General features: G+C 43.9%; 1 protein-coding gene across 1 annotated transcript in view; it reads right to left on the bottom strand.

Annotated features, from left to right (window-relative positions):
- The window catches only part of SLCO4A1 (solute carrier organic anion transporter family member 4A1), a 414,240-nt gene that overhangs the window by 203,190 nt on the left and 184,964 nt on the right, over nt 1-26,086 (bottom strand). The window contains exons 6-7 of the mRNA XM_069243161.1: nt 19,608-19,762; nt 4,082-4,277 (exon numbers count right to left, since the gene is read on the bottom strand). Coding sequence (XP_069099262.1) covers nt 4,082-4,277; nt 19,608-19,762 — 351 coding nt within the window. The remainder of the gene's footprint in view (nt 1-4,081; nt 4,278-19,607; nt 19,763-26,086) is intronic.

Genomic DNA, 26,086 nt, shown 5'->3' with positions numbered 1-26,086 from the left:
ATGCTCCATCTTAAACAGGGTGTTGACAGGCAAACTGTTCTCATTCTGCAGTGTATGTAGTTTGTCCTGATTATGTTATGAAGTCTTTTGTATTACTGTAAGCTTATGCAGTAATATCAACTGGTGGGCATATTTATCAGGGTGGAGCCCTGGGTTGTCTTGAAGATCTACCACATAATCCTCCCAGGGATCATCTCCTTCCTGGGGCCTAATAAGCTTGTCATAGGTATCCTGTGACTTAGGCCGAGAAGAGTGCGGAGAGGTGGTGGGGGTGGGGGAGGGAAAGGTTAAGGAGGTATGGGTGACAGCATGGGAATGGTTAGGGTTGGTGGCCAAATCCCTGACACTTGTGGAACTTGGGGGGGGGGGCAGATGTACATCTTTGGGTTTGCAATTTCCTAATAGTGAATTTTTGCGATTCACTATTAGGAGATAGCAAACAGCTATGTTCAACACTGTATTTTACACTGGTTGCGATTCACAGTGGATCGCAATTGACCTACCTCATTAATATTCATGAGGTAGGTTGCAATTTGCAACCCACTGGGAATCGCTAAAACCACTTGAATGGTGGTCTGCTGGGAACAGCAGATCATCATGTCTGTTTGCTTTTAAATAAAGCAAGGTTTTCTAGGAAATCCAGCTTGTTTTCCTTAAAGGAAAATGGGATGCGTTTCAAAAACAAAAATTGAACTTTTCTTTTAATTTTTTAAGAGTAGGTACTGGTCCATGGGACCGCTCCCTGCTCTTAAAAAAAGTTTTTATAACAATTCACAAGGGGGAAGAGGCACCTTGGGACCCCCCTTCCGGTTCTGAATGGGTTACCATCAAATCGAAATAGGTGGTTAAAGTGAATGTTTTGTGACACCATTTTGGTCACAAAAACTTCATAAATACCACTGCGAGTCACTATTAGGAAGGGACGCCCTTAACACACCCCTTCCTAAAAACAAATCGCTAACCCATTTTTCGATTCGGTAACAGATTACCGAACTGCAAAATAGGGTTTGGGACATAGAAAATTGCTTTTTTGCAGTCACAAATGGCCGAATTCTGCAAATTGGAACTTTTGCAAGCTGAAAAAAGTTTCGGACATCTGGCCCTTGGTGACATGTAAGAGTCTAGTCCTGGTTCCTCCTCGAAGGCTAACCAACATTTTTTTTAGAATTCGGACGAGTCCTGTAGCCAGAGGTTTGACAGGTATTTTGCTCTTGTCTGGGCGGACAAAGTGAGTTTATTCTGGTTTGCATAAAGGACCTCAGGAGCTTCTAAAAGGTAGACACTTCTGTGGTATCCTTCCTCGGCAATGACGGGAGCTTTGGAGCCAGCCTTGATGCTAGTTGATGAGGTGGTACTGGATTTCGACTCCTAGTGCAGCTTTTCGGAGCCCCAGGCTAACGTGGCAGTGCTTTCAGCACAGTGTGTGGCTTTTCAGTTACTCAGTACCAAGACAGCACTTAAGCACAGTGCAGTTCAGTGCCCTTTGATGTGGTCTTTGCAGACAAAGACCAAGCAGCTAGAGTCTGGGGTGTCTCAGATGGAGAGGCAGAACCTGAAGGTTTGTGCCGTTTCTGGCTTTACTCGGGCATGATGCCCGACTCCCGCAGGACTGGTGCTCACCAGTCATTGATTTGTGTTTTGGGATTTGAGATTGACCTTGAGGCACTGTAGAGGTGTGCAGCATCGACTTGGTCTTAGGCGCTGAAGCCCGCCTGTGTTGCACCACTAGTTTGATGAACTCAACCTCCTCCTCAACGTCAAGAGGCCTCAGAAAAGACATCCTCTAGGCTCTCCTTTGCTCTACCCGCCAGAATGCCGGCGGATCTTGCTTCCTTTTCCTTCACACCCAGCATATCTTCTGCTCTAAAAATGTCAGGCCTTTCTTTGCATTCTGTAATGGGCCCACCTCATTCCCCTCAGGTACATAATGATGTGGGGAGAGACAGTGGTTGCAGACCTCGTGAACATAGCTCCAGGGGTATTTCTTGTTACGAGTATGGCGGAACTGGAAAAGAGTACTTTGCATACACTTGCCCAAGGTGCATCCTCCAAGAAGCACCGAGGAGCACTTAAGACTAGTACGTAATGGCATCCCAAGCCTGCGGTGCATCGAAGCGTAAGGGTTGGTGACCATCAGATCCAAAGTCCTGGTGTCACATAGGCCTAGATTCTCTCAATAGGATTGTTCTAGTCGCAGTTGAAGGGTGAACTGCTGGAACTGAGAAGAATCGGTATGTTACCATGAGGAACTCAGAACGGCCTTCCCAAACGTCCGATCCTGATGGTGAAAGAAAACAATCTGAGGTGGAGACAGTGTGCTGGTGCATTATGGATCAAGGATGGAGTTACAGGTCTTGTGTGTGTGTGGTTACATATATATATATATATATATATATATATATATATATATATATATATATATATATATATATATATATATATATATATATATATATATATATATATATTTTTTTTTTTTTTCTTTTCACACACCAGCTCTTCTCTTTCAGAAAAGAAGTCCCGGACACTCATAAATATATTTGCAAATTCAATTTAATACTGCAGACGGTTAACTCCAACACGTTTTGGCCGCAGCCTTGATCATACTGTGGGGCACTCGTCGACGATGATGTCGTCATAACTGTCATCGAAGATGGAAGAGTGGAAGTCGTCATCGACGGGGGGAAAACACTCACCGACGGTCTCGTCGACAATGAGTCCATCGTCAACTGTACATTCTTAGCTGCAGAAGTAGATGAAGGCCTTTTGAACAGCACAGATAGTGGTACAGAGGATGATTTCTTATGCCTTTCAGAACTGCTGGAATGACCTCTCTCCCCTTTCCTGGAAGATTTATGAGGTGAAGTAGAGGGGCTGCAGCTCTTGTAAGACTCCGAAGCGGTCTTTTCGTGGGCTTTTCTTGGTTGTTTGGAAGGAGATCTTGTGTCTGATCTCGACCTTTTTGGTGACTTTTTGGATGTTGAAGAGTCATCACTATCAGAAGCAGAGACTGGATTATCTCTGTACTTAAATTTCTGCAGCCAAATTAGTAATCTGCCTTCTCTATTCTTAAGCGTTTTAGAGGAAAAGGTACGACAAACCTTACAGTCCTTGGCTGAGTGGTCTGGATAGAGGCGGTATATGCAATCCTGATGAGGGTCTTCTTACCACAAGTTTTACAATTTCTGTATAAACCCTTCTTCTCCTTGTCAAACATGTTGTAGGTGTTAACCCCAATCAGTCATAACAAGGTTCAGCAGAGAAAAAAATTGTTTCAAGGTAAACCAAAGGTGTGAAGAAAGAGCAGAGCTCTGAGGAGACTCCCTAGCACGACGTGCGGTAGAAAATCTGAGTTGCTGGAGCTTCTCTCAGGAGGATATTAGAGGGTAGTGTCGTCTGATAGGTGGATGTTCAAGTTTGGTCCTTTTCTTAAAATGACTATGATAGACTATTAAATTGAAGAGGCCTAGGGCTCTTGTATTAATATGTTTCAACACTACTTGTGTAATTGTACCGGGGGCTCCCATCTTGACGACGGGGAATGATTCAAGCATGTGAATCTATGAGAGTTCCAATACTGGAGTAAATGTTTGTTATATTTAGGATTCATTGGTCCTTAATACCCACATTATTATTATTGCAATAATTGCTTGTCATTCATGCTATAAAGATCTGCAGGTACATTATTGTTGTGTGTTGCGACTTCTCAGAACTAAGTGGAAGAAATAGTTACCCTCTTAGGGACTTTGGCAGTTCTGCAGTCTCCAGACTGCACCAATTGCCCCGAGGTATTACAGAGAGGGAAGTCGGTGTTTCCCGCTCTGTGGTAAATCTACACAATTAAGGGAGTAGTTGCAAGTCTTTAGGTGTTGGACAGCTCAGGAACAGGGCAAGGCTGATCATTCAGCAGGTCAAGTTTCCAAGGAAGCAGTGCTACAATGGTTTTGTTTTAACAAGAAGTGGTGGCTTAGCCAACCAAACAGAATCTCTGCAGTCCCCAGGTGACTGGATTAAATATATTTGATCCCATCAGGGCAATCTAACATCAAGAACTAACTTTGAACAGCACAATCATGCTTACCTTCTGCTGTAGGAAGTTGTGATGCCAGCCACAGGCATGTTCGGGCAGTGAATGAGGAACACAAACATAGCCATTAGACTGACCAGTGCACACAATAAACAGAATTTGATGATTCCAGAACAACGAAGTTTCATCTTATTTACAATTAATCCTCCAAGGAATGTGCCCCCGCCTCCAGCCGGGACCACAAGATAACCTGTGTGAAAATAAAGGGCAGCAGCATTACAAGGATGTATGGAAGGAATGGTTTCTTACCTGTCATCCTAGTTCTCTCTAAGGGGAATCTCCCTTGAAATCATAAGCACTGAGTAGTCCCGCCCATGTCCGGGGATCCTGGAGCACTTCTATAAAATACATCTTCTTAAGTATAAACATTCCTGTTACTTCAGGAAGGCCAAGACTAGCACCTAATTTTCTTTAAAAACATTTTGCAGCCTAAGAAATGAGGATAGGTTGGCCAATGACTTATATTTCATCTACAAAAGGTCAAAGTATCATTAGTAAAGTAATAAAAACTTCCACTGTAGACCTACATGCTGCAATACCGTAGTCATAAAACCAGACACTCAACCTATGTATATCTTTTATTTTATCTAGATAATATTTTAAGACTCTTCTCACATTCAAAGTGTTGAGAGATCTCTCTGCTGGAGTAGACAGATTCTGAAAGAAAGTCAGTAAAGTATTGGTCTGAATATTGTGAAAATCTGTAACAACAAAGTTCTCAAAACCACCTTAATGTTATGATATAATGTATATTTTCTATGAGAACATAAACATTGAATCTCACTAACTCTATCTGCTGATGTAATGGCGACTAGGAAAGCCGTTTTCCAAGCAAGGTGTTGTAATGAGGCTTTACGAATAGGTTCGATAGGGGGTGCTATGAGATGAAAGTTCTGTGTTCAATCCCAAGAAGGGGAAGGGCTGTGTACTGAAGGAAACCTTTTTTGATACCTTTTAAGAAGTATTTAATAACAGGGACTATGAAAAAAGAAATTGGTGAAGGGCATTTTCTGTAGGCAGTAACAGCTGCCAAATGGAGCTTAATAGAAGAGAATTGAAATCAGATTTGGTCAAATGAATTAAGTATGGAAATACAGCTTCTTCTTGGCATGTAGTTCGACTACTGTTCTTATCAGAACATCAGATACAGAATTTCTTACATTCAAAAGAGTGAGATGTATGTCGTGATAAATGTTTAACTTCTTTTAGAATAGTCATGCATTAATTTGGTAAATATAAATGACCATATTGTACGAGGTCAGGAGCCATGTTGCCAAACTCAATGAGGAGCAAATCAGATGGATCATCTGGCCTCCGAACTTCATGAGAAGGTCCGGTCTGCATGGCTGCATCATGTGTGGACATTCCAACATGTGGAGTAGTTCTGTGAATCACCATTGTTGTGGCCACTCCGGAGCTATAATGAAAATGTCACTTACCCAGTGTACATCTGTTCGTGGCATCAGTCGCAGTAGATTCGCATGTTCTGCAATAGCTCGCCATCTGGTGTTGGGCCGGAGTGTTACAAGTTGTTTTTCTTCGAAGAAGTCTTTCGAGTCACGGGACCGAGTGACTCCTCCTTTTGTCTCCATTGCGCATGGGCGTCGACTCCATCCTCGATTGTTTTTCCCCGCAGAGGGTGAGGTAGGAGTTGAATTGTAGTAATAGTGCCCATGCAATGGAGTGACTAAGTATGCACCTATTTAAGGTTGAGATGATACATATATAAATAATTGAAGGTAACTTCCAAACTGCTACAGGCTCCCGGGGAGGCGGGTGGGCACATGCGAATCTACTGCGACTGATGCCACGAACAGATGTACACTGGGTAAGTGACATTTTCAGTTCGATGGCATCTGTCGCTGTAGATACGCATGTTCTGCATAGACTAGTAAGCAGTTATTTCCCCAAAAGCGGTGGATCAGCCTGTAGGAGTGGAAGTAGTTTGAAATAATGTCCTTAATACGGCTTGACCTACTGTGGCTTGTTGTGCGGATAACACGTCTACACAGTAGTGCTTGGTGAATGTGTGAGGCGTAGACCATGTGGCTGCCTTACATATTTCTTGCATTGGGATGTTTCCTAGAAAGGCCATGGTAGCACCTTTCTTTCTGGTTGAGTGTGCCCTTGGTGTAATGGGCAGCTGTCGTTTAGCTTTAAGGTAGCAGATTTGGATGCATTTAACTATCCATCTGGCTATACCTTGTTTTGAAATTGGGTTTCCTGCATGAGGTTTTTGAAATGCAATAAAGAGTTGTTTAGTCTTTCTGATGTTCTTTGTTCTGTCAATGTAATACATTAATGCTCTTTTGACATCTAATGTATGTAGTGCCCTTTCAGCTACGGTATCTGGCTGTGGAAAGAACACTGGAAGTTCCACTGTTTGATTTAGATGGAACGGTGAAATAACCTTTGGCAAAAATTTAGGATTGGTCCTTAGGACGACTTTATTTTTGTGTAGTTGTATAAAAGGTTCCTGTATAGTAAACGCCTGAATCTCGCTTACTCTTCTCAGGGAAGTAATGGCGATGAGAAATGCCACCTTCCAGGTTAGGAACTGTATGTCGCAGGAGTGCATGGGTTCAAAAGGTGGACCCATAAGTCTAGTTAGGACAACATTTAGGTTCCATGAAGGAACAGGTAGTGTTCTTGGTGGTATAATTCTCCTAAGGCCCTCCATGAATGCTTTAATGACTGGTATTCTATATAGGGAAGTTGAATAGGTAGTCTGCAGGTATGCAGATATTGCTGCAAGGTGAATCTTAATGGAAGAGAAAGCTAGGTTAGATTTTTGTAAGTGAAGCAAGTAACCCACTACATGTTCTGGAGTTGTGTGTAATGGTTGTATTTGATTAATATGGCAGTAGCAAACAAACCTCTTCCATTTACTTGCATAGCAGTGCCTGGTGGATGGCCTTCTTGCTTGTTTTATGACTTCCATACATTCTTGGGTAAGTTGTAAGTGCCCGAATTCTAGGATTTCAGGAGCCAGATTGCTAGATTCAGCGATGCTGGATCTGGGTGTCTGATCTTTTGGTTGTGCTGTGTCAACAGATCTGGCCTGTTGGGCAATTTGATGCAGGGTACCACTGATAGGTCTAGCAGCGTTGTGTACCAGGGTTGCCTTGCCCAAGTTGGTGCTATCAATATGAGTTTGAGTTTGCTTTGACTGAGTTTGTTTACCAGGTAAGGAAGGAGAGGGAGAGGAGGAAAAGCGTAAGCAAATATCCCTGACCAGTTCATCCATAGGGCATTGCCTTGGGATTGTTTGTGTGGGTATCTGGATGCGAAGTTTTGGCATTTTGCGTTCTCCCTTGTCGCAAACAAGTCTATCTGAGGTGTTCCCCAGAGTTTGAAATAAGTGTTCAGAATTTGGGGGTGAATTTCCCATTCGTGGACCTGTTGGTGATCTCGAGAGAGATTGTCTGCGAGTTGATTTTGTATCCCTGGTATAAACTGTGCAATTAGGCGAATTTGGTTGTGAATTGCCCAATGCCAAATTTTTTGTGCTAGCAGGCTTAACTGCGTGGAGTGCGTCCCTCCCTGCTTGTTTAGATAATACATTGTTGTCATGTTGTCTGTTTTGACGAGAATGTATTTGTGAACTATTATTGGTTGGAAAGCTTTTAGTGCTTGAAAAACTGCTAGAAGTTCTAGGTGATTGATATGCAGTTTTGTTTGATGTACGTTCCATTGTCCTTGTATGCTGTGTTGATCGAGGTGTGCTCCCCACCCTGTCATGGAAGCATCTGTTGTTATTACGTATTGTGGCACTGGGTCTTGGAAAGGCCGCCCCTTGTTTAAATTTATGTTGTTCCACCACAGAAGCGAGAGGTAAGTTTGGCGGTCTATTAACACCAGATCTAGAAGGTGACCCTGTGCTTGAGACCACTGTGATGCTAGGCATTGTTGTAAGGGCCTCATGTGCAGTCTTGCGTTTGGGACAATGGCTATGCATGATGACATCATGCCTAGGAGTTGTAATACCATCTTTGCCTGTATCTTTTGTGTTGGATACATGCGTTGTATGATGGTGTTGAAATTTTGAATTCTTTGTGGACTTGGAGTGGCTACTCCCTTTGATGTGTCTATTATGGCTCCCAGGTATTGTTGTACCTTGCGTGGCAGAATTTTGGATTTTGTGAAATTGACGGTGAACCCGAGTTTGAAGAGGGTTTGTATGATGTGATTTGTGTGATTTGAGCACTGTATGAACGAATGGGCCTTGATTAGCCAGTCGTCCAAATATGGGAACACATGTATTTGCTGCCTTCTTATGTGTGCAGCGACTACCGCTAGACATTTGGTAAAGACTCTTGGTGCGGTTGTTAATCCGAAAGGCAGTACCTTGAATTGGTAATGTATTCCTTTGAATACAAACCTTAGGTATTTCCTGTGCGATGGGTGTATTGGTATATGGAAATAAGCATCCTTGAGGTCTAAAGTTGCCATGTAGTCGTGTAGTTTTAGCAATGGCAATACTTCTTGTAGTGTGACCATGTGGAAGTGGTCTGATTTGATGAAAGTGTTCACTACTCTGAGGTCTAGGATTGGTCTCAGCGTTTTGTCCTTCTTTGGTATCAGAAAGTACAGTGAGTAAACTCCTGTGTTTATTTGTGTGTTTGGCACTAATTCGATTGCATTCTTTTGCAATAGTGCCTGCACTTCTATCTCCAGGAGATTGGAATGGTGTGTTGTTAAATTTTGTGCTTTTGGTGGTATGTTTGGAGGGAATTGTAGAAATTCTATGCAATAACCATGTTGGATAATTGCTAGAACCCAAGTGTCTGTAGTAATTTCCTCCCATGCTTTGTAATAATGACCTATTCTTCCCCCCACTGGTGTTGTGTGGAGGGGGTGAGTGACATGTGAGTCATTGTTTAGTAGTAGGGGTTTTGGGGCTTTGAAATCTCCCTCTGTTTCTAGGGAATTGCCCTCCTCTATATTGTCCCCGAAAACCTCCTCTATACTGTCCCTGGTAACTGGACGGTGTTGCTTGTGAGGTGCTGGCTTGTGTGCTTTGACCCCGAAACCCCCCTCGAAAGGGCGTTTTACGGAATGTGCTGTAATTCCCTCTGCTCTGCGGGGAGTAGAGTGCGCCCATGGCTTTGGCAGTGTCCGTATCTTTTTTGAGTTTCTCAATCGCTGTGTCCACTTCTGGACCGAACAGTTCTTTTTCATTAAAAGGCATATTGAGAACTGCTTGTTGAATCTCTGGTTTAAATCCAGACGTTCGGAGCCATGCATGCCTTCTGATAGTTACAGATGTATTAATTTTCCGTGCAGCTGTATCTGCAGCGTCCATGGAGGAACGTATCTGGTTGTTGGAGATGGTCTGTCCCTCCTCAACCACTTGTTTTGCCCTATTTTGGAAGTCCTTGGGCAGATGTTCAATGAGATGTTGCATCTCGTCCCAGTGGGCTCTGTCATAGCGCGCAAGTAGTGCCTGGGAGTTCGCGATGCGCCACTGGTTTGCAGCTTGTGCTGCGACTCTCTTACCAGCTGCATCGAACTTGCGGCTTTCTTTATCTGGGGGTGGTGCATCTCCAGATGTGTGAGAGTTGGCCCTTTTCCTAGCTGCTCCTACAACAACAGAGTCTGGTGGCAGCTGTGTAGTGATGAAAACCGGGTCCGTAGGAGGCGGCTTATACTTTTTTTCCACCCTTGGTGTGATTGCCCTACTTTTGACCGGCTCCTTAAATATGTCTTTTGCGTGCCGGAGCATACCAGGGAGCATAGGCAGGCTTTGGTAGGAGCTGTGGGTGGAGGAGAGTGTGTTGAACAAGAAATCATCCTCGACCTGTTCTGAGTGGAGGCTTACGTTATGAAATTGTGCTGCTCTAGCCACCACCTGAGAGTACGCGGTGCTGTCTTCTGGTGGAGATGGCTTTGTAGGGTATGCCTCCGGGCTGTTATCTGACACTGGGGCGTCGTATAGGTCCCATGCGTCCTGATCTTGGTCACCGTGGCTCATGGTGGTGTGAGCTGGGGAGTGAGATGGAGTTTGTGCTGGTGAAACGTTAATCACGGGCGGAGGAGAGGGTGGTGGTGTAACTCTTTTCACCACTTTTGGTTGTGGTGCTTGTTCCGTCTGGAACTCCAACCTTCTCTTTCTCCTAATGGGGGGAAGGGTGCTTATTTTTCCTGTCCCCTGCTGAATGAAGATACGCTTTTGCGTATGGTCCACATCAGTTGCTTGTAGCTCTTCCTCAAACCTATGCTTTTGCATTTGGGAGGTTAGCGAGTGCTCTTCTGTATAAGAGCCTGAAGCTGGGTCGCTTGCAGTTTGTTTCGGCGTCGAAACTTTGTCTGCGTGTTTTTTCGGCTCCGAGGAGACTTTTTTCCTTTTCGGGGCCGAAACCTCACGGCGTCGATCTGTTTCGGTGCCGCTGTCTCGGCGTCGAGCCGTGTCCACACCGGCATCTCGGTGTCGAGGCTTGTCTCCAGCACTTTCTCGGTCCCGAGAAGGCTGCGTGCCGGTGTCTCGACCGGAGTCGGACGATCTCGGCACTGTTTGGGCCTTTTTCGGTGCCGACGGTCGGTCACCGAATTTATGGGTCGAGCCATGGCCTGGTGGCAGTGGCGTCCCCTGGGCCTTGTAAATGTTTCTTTGTGTGGTTTTCGACGTCTTACTCACGGTTTGTGTGTCGTCGAATCCTTCGGAGTCTGAGTCTTGGATCGAGAAGGTACCTTCTTCTTCCTGTTCCTCGAACTCCCGTTGGGCTGTCGGTGCGGACGCCATTTGAAGTCTTCTAGCTCGACGGTCTCGGAGTGTTTTTCGGGACCGGAACGCACGACAGGCCTCGCAGGTGTCTTCGCTGTGCTCAAGTGACAGGCACAGGTTGCAGACCAAGTGTTGGTCTGTGTAAGGGTACTTATTGTGGCATTTGGGGCAGAAACGGAACGGGGTCCGTTCCATCGGCGTTCTTCAGCACGCGGTCGGGCCGACCAGGCCCCGACGGAGGATCGAAAAACTACCCCGAAGGGCACCGGAGCTCTTCGATCTTCGATGCGGTGTGGAATCTAAGTACGCCGATCCCGAACGCAACAATACCGACGAAAATCTTCCGAAATTAGCTAATTTTCCGTTCCGAAACTCGGAGCGACAGGAACACGTCCGAACCCGATGGCGGAAAAAAAACAATCGAGGATGGAGTCGACGCCCATGCGCAATGGAGACAAAAGGAGGAGTCACTCGGTCCCGTGACTCGAAAGACTTCTTCGAAGAAAAACAACTTGTAACACTCCGGCCCAACACCAGATGGCGAGCTATTGCAGAACATGCGTATCTACAGCGACAGATGCCATCGAACATATAATTCTGGCCTTGGAGTAAGACAGTTTGATGATTACTGATGGAATCAGGGGTATCTGAGGAAAAGTGTAGAGAAATCTGTTGGACCACTCAATCCACAGGGCATACCCCAATGTCCCTGGTTGGTAAAACCTTGAAGTGAAGTTTGAGCATTTTTTCTTTTCTGCAGTTGTGAGATCTATGTGAGGAAAACCCCAGGTGCAGACAATGCCGGCGTTTAGCACCCACTTGTGATTTTCTTGAAGAATCCTGTTCAAGGAGTCTGCTTGTATATTCTGGATGCCCGGTAGATGGCTAGCACGGGTCTTCGGGTTTCTGGCCAGCAACCAATTCCGTATTGTTTGGGCTACAGTGATAAGGCTTTGGACTTTGTTTCACCTTGCTTGTTCAAACATTACATCGTTGTTGAGTTGTCTGTCTGAACATGGAGGGATTCCATCTTGAAGAATGGTTGGATAAACTCCAGGGTCAAATGGACACCTCTTAGTTCCAGAAGGTTTATATGGCAAGTCAGTTCCTTCGCATACCATGTTCCCTGAGTTTGAAGGTTATTCATGTGTGATCTCCAACCTAACAGAGAGGCATCGGTCACTATTGTTTGAGAGGGACCCTCCTGATGAAAAGGCATACCTTATAGAAATGTTTTCGGTTCACACCACTCTTTTAGGGATTGCCTCGCTTTGAGGGAAAGTGAGATCCTGTCTTCCCAGTAGCCTGAGTATTTACCTGACTGGTCCTCAAGACACTTTTGTAGTGGTCTCACGTGGAGATGGGCATTTGACATCAGAAATATACAAGATATCACTGAGCCTAGAAGGGATGACACTTTCCTCACCATGGATGTAAGACTTTCTTGACAGACATATTCTGATGTATAGATAAAGTCTCTCCTCCGAAGGAAAACAGCTGCTCTTAAGAGAATGAACTGGCGATGAGGTTGATTTTTAGTGATTGATATGAGGACCTAGGCGACTGATAGTAGAGAAAGTGATTTGACAATAACGTTGTGCTTCTTGTCGCATTGACACCTTAATAAGCCAGTCGTCTAGATACGGATAGACAAATATTTTGAGTTTCCTGAGATGAGCAACAATCACTGCCATGCACTTTGAAAAAGTTCTGGGGGCTGATCTGAGGCCAAAAGGAAGTACTCTGTATTGGTTGTGATCGTGCCCTACTACAAATCTCAGGAATTTGCTGGGTTTTCTGGCTGTCGGGATGTAAAAGTACGCATCCGAAGATCTATGGAACAGAGACAGTCTTCTTGATGGATCTGAGGATAAATTTGATGTAGAGCTAGCATTCTAAATGTTTCTCTCCAAATCAATTTGTTTGTGATTTTCAGATCTAGTGTGGGTCTGTCATAGTTTTATGGACCTTTCATTTTCAGCATGAGATAAGGGGAATAAATCCCTGTTCCTCGTTGGTTGACAGGTATGGGCTCCACAGCATGCTTCTGCAGAAGAATGTTTCCTTTTGATCTCATCATCTGTAGGTACTGATTGGATGATTTTGGTGAAATAATTGGTAGATAACTGGTGGATCTTAGACAATAGCAATTCTGTATGTTATTCAGTATTCAGTACCCAGGCGTCATTTGTGATAGATTTCCACTACGTTGGATATATAGAAATACTTGCCCCCACCGGTGTGGGTAACAGAAGAAGGAGAAGACAAGGCTCATTGTTTAGAGCCTGTAGGAGACTTTCCTGCATGTGCAGATTGGTGGCCACTTCTTGCCTTTGGTTGGCATCTTTGATGCTGTTGAAAGGGCTTTTGTTGCTGCTGTTGGTATTGTGTTTCAAACCACTGCGGGGTCTGAACCCTCTGCAGATAAAAATGTTTCTTGCAAGGCTTGTAAAGGCGTTTTCTCTGTTCCTTACGTTTTTCTAGCCCAACCTATTTAAGGTCTCCACTTCTTTTCTCATGAAAGCCATCTCTTTATCTATATGATTTCCAAACAGTGTTACCAGAAAAAGGAAGTTTGAGAATCCTCTGTAGAGAGTCATGCTTCAGAGCAGAGAGACACAGCAAACAATAGCACCTGAGAGCTAATCCGTGGCAATATCCATGGGCTGCTAGCATAGATGAGTCAGTAGCAGCACTGATCACTTGGTTAGAGAACATCATGCCTTCATTTAAAATGTCTATGAAGTCCTACCTACAGTGGCTTGGGAGTTAATCTGCAAATTGTTGTAGGGAGCCACACTAGGATCTTTTATATCTGTGAGAAGGGCAGATGCGTATGCAGCTTTCATGTTTGTGGCTGCTGTACCACATACCTTGCAACCCACCAAGTTGTTTCCTGCTTTCTTTGTCTGGTGGAACCGTGGATGAAGTAGTACTAGTAGAATGAATCTTCTTCACAGCCAAGATAACAACTGAATCAGGAGGATCTGTCTGCAGGAATAAAGGGTCCTGGTTCAAAGCTTATATTTTTTCTGAAGCCTAGATCGAGCTGCTTTGGCCGAAGCTGGTGTGAGGAAATGTTCCATAACTGGTTCTAACAAACCTGGAACCAAAAAGAGATGATGTCTAGAAGAGGACGGTTGTGAACAGTCTCAAATATTACCGATGTAGATGTTGGTGGAGAAGGTGGTGATACATTTCGTTTTGTAGCTCTCTGTATGAGTAACTCCAGAAATGTTTTTAGGTCACCAATTAGTGAGACTCTTTGCTGAGGGGAGTCAGTTAAAGTCAGTGAGTATCTTCTGTGATAGAAGATGAGGTTGGATAAAAGAACTGTCTTCTGGATCATGACCTAGACCTGGACATGGAAAGGTATCTGTGTCTCTGCCTAGATGAGCATTGAGACTAGGAGTGTTGAAAACAGCGATGGCGAGATCTGGAAGTGGCTCTAGATTGAAATCTGTGGCAAGATCTAGATTTTGACCGAGGAGATTTAGATCTCTGTCGAGCAACAAGAGGCCATCGAGCAACTAGAGGCTTCACTGGTGAAGGAGCTTCCAAAGGTGCCTTTGTCTGAGTGAGAGGCAGAGGTGAAGCATGTGGTGTAGTCGCTGAAGGAGCCGGAGGATGTGAAAGAGGAGGTTGCAGGGAATTTGGAATGAGGACTGGTAATGATGGATAGTATGCCCTGGAGTGTTCTGAATCAGACACTAATGGCAAACATCTTGCTCTTGTTTTTGATCCTTTCCACAGATCTGGTATGTCTCGACATCAACAGGATTCTTGGCTTCAAGTGTCTCTCTGTCTTGACGTCATGGATTCACTCAACATTGAACACCTCCTGTGTCTCGACATCATGGAATTCTTTGACATCGACCTTCTGTGTCTTGATGTCGAATGTTGTGTCCTCCTCGATGTCGACGCAGCATTTGACGGCAAGCATGCTGCCACTGTACCTCACCTCATGACCTGTTGTCATTGTCCTCAACTTCGACTGGGAACGTGTCATTTTTTGGAAGTTCTCCTCATTTCGGATCTCCCTCTCTTGGATTCCTGAGAGGAAAGTGGAAGAGCCATGCTTGAGGACTGACCTTGTCCTAGCTCACATGAAGTCCCACCTCCAGATTTCACCTCTTGTGTGCGCCGCTATTCAGCTCCATCAAAACGAATCTTCACCCTGTCTCTCAGGGTATGCCTGGAGAAGGTCTTGTGGACATCTGTCAGGAATGTGACTGTCAGGAAGGCAGAGAATACAGAGATTATGTAGATCTGATGTGGCCTTCTTTCTGCCACAGGTAGAACATTTGACAAATAAAGGTGGCATTTTATTTGACTGGAAAACTAATTTTCCTGTCAGAAAAAAAACAGAAAAACACTTTAAAGATTCATAGCATTGATTAAATGTGTTGCCAAATAGTCTGCGAAAGATTTTATTAAGAAAAAAGCCCCAAAAAACGTCTGTGCTCAGAGCTGTAAGATCCTGTCACCAGAAGCTAGAAAAGCTGGGCATGATGGGACACTAGAAGGCTCTGAGCCCTTAAAGGTGCGGTATCAGTTTTTATGACTACAGTAATGCAGCCTATAGGTTTACATTGTTCTATTCCTTCTCTGTTTCCTTTTTAAAATGTTTATGAAGGATATTAATAAGAAAAATATTACTCAACGCTTGAAATGTTTTCTTATTTTAAGAATGATATTTGACCTTTTCTTAAATAAAAATAAAAGTATTTAGCCAATATAGCCTTCTTTACCGGCTGCAAACATTTTTTAAAAAGATTATGTCCTAGTATTGACCTTCCTGTAGTAAGGCAAACATCAATGCTTAAGAAGATGTATGAAGTGCTTTTGATTATCAATGGAGATCTCCTGGGAAACTTCGATTGTCCTTGCATGCACTTTGAAATCACCAGTACGCAGAAGAGAATACTAATGTGCACGTATTATGAAAGGGCTGAAGTCTGAATCAGAGGAGCCTGGTAACCAAAAACACATCTAACTAACGATTCCGGTAGGCATATTTGCCATACTTAAGATGAGCTGGAACAGTGAGTGTCCTCCTGTCAAAATCTCCTTGGCCAAGCACCCAATCTTTGAGAAACTAATGTGCAACTGTGTCAACCAGAGATACCTCAATGAAGGTCCGCCACACGAAGGTTTGCAGGCTTTCAATGAAATGTTCAAGTACAGAAGCCTAAATATCCCCAGTGCCCACCTTTGCTGGCAGAATGCTCACTGGAAGTGGCAGATTTTAAGGGATTTCTATGGGAGTGTTTCTCAAATAAAATGGTACCTCCTGTTGTGAAGGCAACCGGTTTTAATGGAAAAATCACTACCACTTTGGCAGAGGACATTACATTTTGAAGATTTTCCCATTGCACCATGACAGAATAAATCATTCTGCCACAGATGCAAATTGAAACTCCATTTGCAGGTTTCTGTGGAGTGCCGAGAGCTGTGGTCCTTTTCGGATTGAGCCTTTCTTACGTGCCTTATGTACTTTACCCAACCAGGTGTCTTTTACTATGATGTTCACTACTGTGCATTGAGAGGGCCTCTGAATACTTTTGAAGTGTGTGTTAGATGAAACAAAGCTGCAAAACTGAATTACTTCTCCTCCCACCCAATGTCAAGTTATGAGATAGAGTTCCTCTTCCATGCAGAACAGCTTTTCTGATGGCTGAAGCCTTCAGTGCCCAGTTGACTGGCTCATTTTCCTTTGATCAAATTTTGTAAGGGACTTTGCTGCCCATTAGCTGAATGGACAAAGGCAGAGGAGGCCAGTATACATGCACCAATCATGTGCATGTATACTGGCCTTGTTCTCAACTTACTGGGATTTCCACCTCAACCTTGTTGTGCTACTGGGGGTTTTCCACAATTAAGAATTACAGAGACTGCCGCTGGTAGCTTTTGCCTTTATGGTTCTTCCCGGGCAACTCTGACATGAAATTGCCCCAAAGAGGGATCAGGGCTTTCCCTAAATCTTCTCTTGGGAGCTGGACTTGTCTATCAAATGAACAGAATGCTCCTTAACGGGAGGAGAATTCAGCTCTCGATGAGAGTTGAGAACAGGAGCAGGTGCTCTATCGCAGGTTTCCTCCCTGAAGGGGCTCCTCATCCATGACTGACCTGAGACCAGTTTTGTTAGTTTTAGTCCAAGAGTCAGGTTTCTCTGTGCACTACTCTGGTGGTGCCCCTATAGCTACTTCCCTCTGGCTTGGTTTGGCTTTTAGATCATGCCTCAATGTTTGACAATAGGGAATTTCCAAGTCTGCATGAAGCTTGCCTGTTCCTCTGTCATTGGGTGATGGACCTGGACCAAAATCTCTATACTTCCATCTTGTTCAGGATTCTCATATTTCCACAGGGACTGGGCTGCTCGCATGTTCTTCGTGCCACACTGTAGACAACCTTCTGTGAAGTGAACACTGGGTTATCAGTGTTCCCTAGGTAGACACTGTAAGTAGGTGCATCCATTCTCCGTGTGCTACTGGGCTTGCCCATGTCTCAACAGTTCTTATATATAAACTCAACGGGTCTCTTCTGGGGAATCAGAGATCATCCCACCTTACCCTTCTCCCACCACAACCCATCCATGTGAGGAAAGAGATAAAGTCTCCTTCTCACAGGTGAGTTTGATAATGAGATCTTTCTATGGTTTCCACATTTAACACACCCAATCCCTCACTGGATGTACTGGTACTATGGATTTACATCCTTCATTCCTTTTTCATCTCCTCAGTTTGCAACATTTATGTCAATGTAGTCACAGATGAGACATTCGCTGAGTGTCCTGGTTCTTTGTGGAATCAGTGTAAAGTGCATGCAGAGCTGGGGACGCTATGACATTCAAGGGACTTCATGACAGTATGATCTCACTTCTCAATTTTCTCCTCTGTTGTTGACTGTACCTGTAACCCGTCTTATTCTTTGAGCAAGCCTGACATTCTGCCCCTTGATGAGCCACATGGTGTGGAGGGGCTGTTTCACTGCTCCTTTTGTTGACAATCATGTGAACTGTAAATCTGTAAATCCTATGCTGCTATAGTGGGTTTCGTAGGCACCTCTGCTTTTCACAGTGTTCTATGAAAGGTCATGTTCCTTAACATGGTCGGACAGATTTTCTTCTTAGAGTCCCTCCTCTGTGACTAGTGCTTCTACAACTTTGAAGGATCTGGGCATGGAGGTGTCTTACACTGTTTGCTGCAACCTTGGTAATCCAATGCATAATCTCTTATGACTTTTGCCACAGTCAAGGGTAATGCGAAGTTCACTCCCATCATGTCCAAAAATATTTATGTTGCCTTTTTAGGAGGATGCATAAGAGTCTGCAATTGTTGGTCTCTTCGAGGATGGCACCATCTTAGATCATGTGGACAATGATTCCACTAGCATTCCTCTGCATATGCTACCATTTAAGATATCTGTCTGGCATCCAAGAGGACCTTCAGAAGCCTCCTGTGTCGTTTTGGAGCTCCCTTTCAGTTGTAGATGGTTTGTAATCCTTCCATGAGTCTAGGGGAGGGGGAACTGAACATTCAAGCTAGTAAAAGGTAGTAACTAGACTAACTCATGTGCTAGGCCCAATGTAAGTTCTCCTTTGTCCAGACAGCCCACCAGTGTATCCCTTATCTTTCCTCCATCACTCTGGACTCATTACAAGAGTAGCTGATTACTGGGGATTTGGAAATAAAAGAGCTTGGTGTGGACTGACCTAATTTTACCCCTATTCTAAGATGAACAAAAATAATATCCTTCATGCAAAGAGTAAGGTCTGACCAGCTTTTTAACCTATTTAGTGCTAACAAAAATTAATTCCTTTGTCCAAAAGTAGAGAATGCACTTCCAATTTGTATGGACTAAGGAAGACAGTGGAATATTGGAAAGACATTTACAATCCGATTTTTATATTGGCGAGAGGCACATTCCTCTGCCAGGATGATGGAGTAAGTTACTCCGTCGCCCTGATGGAGGTGCTATAGCAAAATTTAGAAATGTCCCCGGCCCAGCGGACATTTCGTGTATTGACAGGATCGTGTAAGTTTGCTGGACGGGTCAGTCAACATGACAGATCCTTAGGACAACATACAATGTAAGATTTAAACTCGAGCGGATGCAGTTTTGGCGACAGCAGAGACTACTTCTCCGCTGTGGTCAAACACCTCCAATGGCCCGACAGAATAAGGGTCATAGAAGGTTTGCCTATATCTCTGCCCCCTCTAATTTAGAAGGGTGGGCATAGAGTTGATTTTCAAAGCCCATCACCACCAGGAAAAACCTGGTGTATGGGGCACTGAAAAGCAAACTCCCATGGCGAGAAGGACATTGCTTTTAATATTTTAAAAAAGACCGCCTTGGGATGTTATTTTTGAAAATAATAAAAAACATATTTTAAGTTTACAATATGGCTTTGTCTTGTTGACGGAGCCATCCAACAAACTTATAGCGCCTTGGCAGGAACCACTGCGACAGCTGTTCCTGTCAATGCTAGAAATGTCCAACCTGCCAGAGGACATTTCTATATTTAGCGAGCAGCACCTCACTCAGAATGACTGTTTAATTTACCCCATCAGCTTGGTGTAGAAACGGTCCATCCGCCAATATATAATCTGGGCTCAAAATCATATGAATGTATACCTAAGATTCTTCTCTGAATCCATTCAATAATGCTTGACTGTTTACACCAAAACAATATGAAAGCTGTCCTGATTTTCCAATTAAACACTTTCAAACGTCACAAAATAAACATCCTGTTCAAAGTGAATCTATTTTAAAGAACATGAGCCCACCACTCACCAAATAATGTAGCTGCTTCTGAGGCACTTAGGCTAAACTGTGATTCAAGAATCTTTGGGCCGAATGTTGACATTCCAGCAATGAGTGTTGCATCAGTTGCACCAGCTAAGCAGAGGAAGACAAATGTGGGGTTTTTCAGCAGCAAGAGTACTGATCTGGTAAAGACAAATGATAAAAGAGGAAACATTTTATGTGAATTTATATCAATTAAATAAATCATCAGGTGTCATTCCTTACTGTTCCGAAGAATTGCGTACAGAAGCTCTAGTCCACCAGACCGAAACTTCACTAGAAAAGCAGCGCATGCAAAGAAGAGCTTGATGGGCAACAGAGCATGTAGCAAAATAACACAAACCAAAGGGAAGCACACAATCAGGGGGGTGGAAGGGGAGTAAATAAGGGCCACAGCAAATGAGAAAAATACAGTCAGTATCTCAATGCAAGTCTTGTCCTTGAAGTCTGTCTCACTCACTGCATTTAAGGCCCACCTCCTGGAGCAGAATCTAATTAACAGTCTCGCTCCTTGGAGTACAGACTTACTAATTGTATGCGAATTCCACACCTTGGTGAACAGTCTCACTCGCTTAGTGCGAGTTCCACATCTTGAAGTGCCACTTCACTCACTGGATAGGAGTTTCACACCAAAGTTTGAGTTTCTTTCATTGGATGTGAGTCTTGCAGCATGGCACAGTCTCTCACTTTAGACCGTGTAGTATAGTTTGTCACATTGTTTGCAAATCTCAAAACATTTCGTACAGCATTTCTCATTGAGTGCGAGCTTCACGTGTTGAAGCACAGTATCACTCATAGGGTGTCGGTTTCACTTTTTGTAAAATAGTTTATCTCATTATTTGTAACTCTCACCTCTTGCTGCACAGTCTCAATCATTTGCTGTGAGCCCCGCACCTTGATGTACGGTTTCTTTTCAAGGGAGCGAAGATCACACGTAAGAGCACAGTCTCACTCACTAGTCTGCACAGTCTCCAAAACATATAGTTCACTGGATGCAAGTGTCAAGTGCTGAGTCCCAGAACGTAATGCTGCCTGAATCCCAAATCTCGGAGTAAGGTTTGTGTAATGCATCTGTCTCTGACCTGTTAGGAAGATCCTGAGTTTGAGATTCTGGAGCAGCAGCACTGGGCTTCCTTGTTGGAAATTTCCGATCCAACCTTAATTACATGTCCAACAGGCCCTCATTGCATCTCTCGAAAGTCTTTTCTCTGATTTTTGAGAAAATTAAGCATGAACCTCTCCACTAAGTACTACAAGGCGCTAATGTAATGGCCTAATTTGGAGGACTTGCTCACTGTCTTCATGGCTACAGTAGTCATGCGAAAACAAATTTTGTACAGCACAGTCCATCCTCCTGCCTTTTTCCTTTTAGGGAAGATGATGGCAGAGCAAGAGCATGCTTTTTCCTTTGAGCACATACAATAATGGAATTTAGCTTTGGCCCACTCGTCTTCCAGTGTGGCAGCTTATGTTTCTTATGCCAGATGTGATAGTGCTTCCTTGGAAATGTTTCCTGCAGTGGTTTAACCAAACGGAAGAGTAGTTTGGATAAAACACAATGTTGTAGCATCTCAAAGATGACTGAGGATCTATCAATGGGCAGTGGAAGACTATAGTGCTCTACTAGTAAGCCCACTAAGAGTGATATTGGAAAGGTCAGTGCATAGGTTCCCTATTGCTAGTCTCGAGAAGCATTATCAGAAGACAGAATTAAATCCACATGTTACAAGAATTCTGAAGCCTAGCCATCAAGTTCAACAATTATAAGTTGTAATGCAGCATACTGCCTCAAGCCATGAATATATAAGGTTCAGGTGGCATGTCAATCACCTGCTTGGTTACTCTCATATGGGGAGCACATCTAGAAACAACTATGGTAAGACCATTACAGGGCAATTAGGATAATTTTTCTCTTGGCCTGTGTAACTATTATGTTCACCTTTTGGCTCAAGGGGCCTGAGGAAAATTCAGAGAGAAACATTTCTGGCTAGTTCATCAAACATACATTCTCATTAGATCCTCCCTGTTGGAACCTGGATATGATGGACTGACATGTTACGCTTTCAGCCACTGTGTACAGGTCTTTCTGCGGCCATACTCAGTGATGGAATATTTCCATAACTTTGTCACAGATGACCCATTGTTAAGTTTCTGTTTGTTTGTTTTTACGGTCGAGCGCACAAGCGCTCTGGCCCCCTATTGTAATCTCTCTGTGGGATTTTAACCACGCCCATCAGTTTCATTGGTTTGTGGGCTTGCCTTTTAAAATTTGCTTGCTTTCATTTGTGAAAGGCATGCATACGTCATGCCTTTTCCAGTGTTCAGCCCTCCTCGAGAACACCGGTAAACTACTGAAAACTTATGAGGCTCCATGTTTTCCGCATGGTTTCTTGACTACTTTTTCCTTTTATTCCCTACGCAGCGTGATCTCGTAGGGCAGTAGTCGAGCGCTCTGCATGACATCGACCCTGTTACATAGATAACTGCATAACAGCCGAAACGTTTGACTGCAAGCAAACTTCTGTTTTCTTTTGTGTGTTCATTCACGCTCATGGCGTGGCACTTTAAATTGTCTCATTTTGATTGTTTGCACCTATAGAAATTTGCTATGCCACTGTACAGTGTGTCAAAAGATTACTAGAGAACCACTTCTTACCAGAAAACTGGTACCCTATGATGTCACTTCCCCATCTTCTTATGCAAGGTAAAGGATAGTGTGTGGCAAGGGGACCTCAACTAGACGTGTGCATCATGCTAGCTCCAGTGCTGGTATTTCAGCAGCCAAGTTCACAAAGAAGTAACTTCAGAAAGATGTTCATTGTCAAATTTACAAGATAAACGTTACATTTTGCTCATCAAATTCCAATTTCCTTTTCTCTGACCAAACTGAGCGCCAGCCCCCTGTAGTCAATCTCTCCACTATTTATTTAAATACTGTTAATCTGTGTTCTTTATTTGGCTTCTTGTGCATACTTCCCAGGTATTTAGGGAGGATACCCTTTGGCTCTGCAGTGTTTCAGCAGATATAGTCTAGGGCTGTTTCAGAGTCAACTAGAGTGACATTTATTCAACCGTTCATAGGCCCTCACCTATATGGAGGGAAGATTACATATCTCAGCTGCTGTTAAATATTGGTTTAAGTATAATCTATAATAGCTGGTGTATAATTTTAGTTTACAGATCTTAAATAAACTTGAGTTTTTTTCAGTTGTTTAGATGACATGATTTATCAACAGATTCTCTGGGTTGTTGTTGAACTTTTTTCCTTATGCAGGTTCATCCCCAATCTTTTTGTCTTCTGCCTCCTATTTTTTCTGACCTGTTGCTGTTGGCTTTGGAACTCTGAGCACTTTACCACTGCTAACCAGTGCTAATGTGCATATGCTCTCTGTGTAAATTGTATGGTTGATTGGTTTATCTATGATTGGCATATTTGGTTTACTAGTAAGTCTCTAGTAAAGTGCACTAGAAGTGCCAGGGCCTGTAAATCAAATGCTACTAGTGGGCCTGCAGCACTGGTTGTGCCACCCACATAAGTAGCTCTGTAATCATGTCTCAGACATGCCACTGCAGTGTCTGTATGTTCAGTTTTAACTGTGAATTCGACTTGGCAAGTGTACCCACTTGCCAGGCCCAAACCTTCCCTTTTCTTACATGTAAGGCAAACCTAAGTTAGGCCCTAGGTAGCCCCAAGGGCAGGGTGCAGTGTTTGGTTAAGGTAGGACATATAGTAATGTGTTTTATATGTCCTGACAGTGAAATATTGCTAAATTCGTTTTTCACTGTTGCAAGGCCTATCCCTCTCATAGGTTAACATGGGGGCTACCTTTAAATCTGATTAAAGTGTAGATTCCCTTTGGGAGCAGATGGACACATGGAGTTTGGGGTCTCTGCGCTCACATTTAAAAATACATATTTTTGTAAAGTTGAAATTGTGTGTTTGAAAATGCCACTTTTAGAAAGTGAGCATTTTCTCGCTTATACCATTTCAGTGACTCTGCCTCTTTGTGGATTCCCTGTCTGGGTCAGTTTGACAATTGGGCTGGTTGCACCTCTCACTAGACAGTGACACAAAGGGAGCTGGGGTGTGGTCTGCATTTCTTGATGAGCCATCTGTGCTAGGAGGGAGGGGAGAAGTGGTCACTTACACCTGAAAGGGCTGTGCCTGTTCTCACACAATGCAGTCTCCGACCCCCTGGTGAGTGTCTGGGGCCTGGCCTGGACAAGGCAGGATTTCACATTCAAAAGAGACTTTACTTTGAAGTAGGCCTACTTCAAAGGAGAAATTGGGTATAAGAAGGGCACCCAAAACCACAGACCTTAGAAACCCTTCTGGAAACAAGAGGAACCTCTGCCTGGAGAAGAGCTTAAGAGCTGAGGAAGAAGAGCTGCCCTGCCTGTGACTGTGCTTTGTGGAGCTATCCTGCAGTTGCTGCTTCTGCCAGAGTAAGAGGGCAAATACTGGACTTTGTGTGCCTTCCATCTTGAGAAGAAATCTCCAAGGGCTTGATTTAGAGCTTGCCTCCTGTTGTTTGAAGTCTCAGGGACAGCAAAGACTTCTCAATGCCAGCACCTGGAGTCTCTGGAGAGACTCCTACTTTGCCCTGTGGTGCCCATCCAGTTCCTGGGACCCTGAAAGGAGAAGCTGGCAGCCTAAAGACAAGGAAATCCACGCACAGAGTGCCTTGCGGGGAAAAGATCGACGCGACTCCGATCTGCGGCTGAAGAAACGACGTCCCGCTGGCTCCGCAGCTGAGAAACAACGCTCGCAGGAAACGCGACCGAAGAATCGCTGCACGGAGCAGGAGAAACGACGCGCAGCATCGCTGACGGAGGCTGGGAGATCACAACCCGCGGTGTGGGGCTTTCAGATCATCGCGCGCCGGGATTTCTGACTCAAGTACTGCTGGGCATGGAAAAACAACGCAAGGCCTGCCCGGACGCAAGAGTGCTGACTGGATTGATGCATCACTCTCCTGCGGAGACAAGAAACTACGCGCCCCGACCCAGCAAAAGGAGAAACAACGCCAGGTCCCGCTCGTGAGTGGAATCAACGCATTGCAAGCCCTTTTTGACACGCACTCGCCCATGCGGGGTTATTTTTGACGTGACCAAGGTACTTTTTCACACTGACAGCGTTAGTGTGTGTTTGAAACTACTTAAAGACTCTTTTTGATTTTTAATTGATAACTTGACTTGTGTATTGTGGAGTATTTGTCGTTATGGTCTTGTTTCGTTTAGATAAATATTTCCTATTTTTCTAAACTGGTGTTGTGTCATTTTGTAGTGTTTTTATTAAGTTACTGTGTGTGTTGGTACAAATACTTTACACCTAGCAATCTGAAGTTAAGCCTACTGCTCTGCCAAGCTACCAAGGGGGTAAAGCAGGGGTTAGCTGAGGGTGATTCTCTTTTACCCTGACTAGAGTGAGGGTCCTTGCTTGAACAGGGGGTAAACTGACTGTCAACCAAAGACCCAATTTCTAACATGTCATGTCAGGTCCAAATCTGAAATTAGTCTTTATTTAGCATAACACTGTGTTGTATTATGAAACATTACGTTATTATACTGTTATGTTTTGTTGAGTTATGTTATGCTATTTTAGAATTGTGAGCCCAGACACATGTATGTGCTTTGCTTTAACATGGATACGAGGGAAGATAAGGCCCATACTGTAATGACAAGTGAGACAGGAAGGCAATCCATAAGCAAAAGCTGTGATGTGCTAGAAATAATTGTCACACGGAAAATCTCACATCAATTATTCTGGATTTGAAAGAGTACCATCCAGATTCTGGTTCTAGAAGCTTTTCTTGAGCTGGCACCAGTGCTCAAAGCCATTGGGGATGAATCATCCCTTGTGCAGGGTGTCAAAACTGGGCCTGAAGCAGTGGCACCAGTGAATACTCACTGTGTGGAGCAGCAGCCTTCATGTTAATGGAGGGCTATAATTAGGTCTTGCCTTTCCGATAAATCAACCTGCCTGTTTGGAAAAAAAATATATTATCAGCTCATAGAGGTTTTCAAGCCCACCCATTTCATACCATTATTTAGCTTTATTGTCACTCTTATTTGCTTGCTTTTTATTCATTTGTTGGTCTTTCCTTTCTCTTCTTGTATTTGTCCCTACCCTGGAATATGTCCTCATTACTTCTGTCCTTCAACTGCTTACTTCTCAAGCACTACTTTTTAGGATGAACACAGCAGCGTGCAAGCGCTGCCATTCGAGGTGTTGGCATGTTTCTGGGCTTTTAACCACGCCCACCTCACGCCCATCACTATCACTCGTTTATGGGCTTGCCTTTAAAAAAATCCTTTCTTTTCATTGGTAAATGCTTTACATTTTTCCCTCCTTGGGGCGGTTTTGTTACCGCCTTGCCCATCGACCCTGTTACATCGATAATTGCACTTTTGCCGATAACTCTGACTGCGAGCAAACTTCTTTTTGTGTCTCTCCTTTGCGCACA

This window comes from Pleurodeles waltl, chromosome 7 (genome assembly GCF_031143425.1).
Source record: "Pleurodeles waltl isolate 20211129_DDA chromosome 7, aPleWal1.hap1.20221129, whole genome shotgun sequence".
Taxonomy (NCBI): domain Eukaryota; kingdom Metazoa; phylum Chordata; class Amphibia; order Caudata; family Salamandridae; genus Pleurodeles; species Pleurodeles waltl.
This window is presented reverse-complemented; position numbering and strand designations above follow the sequence as displayed.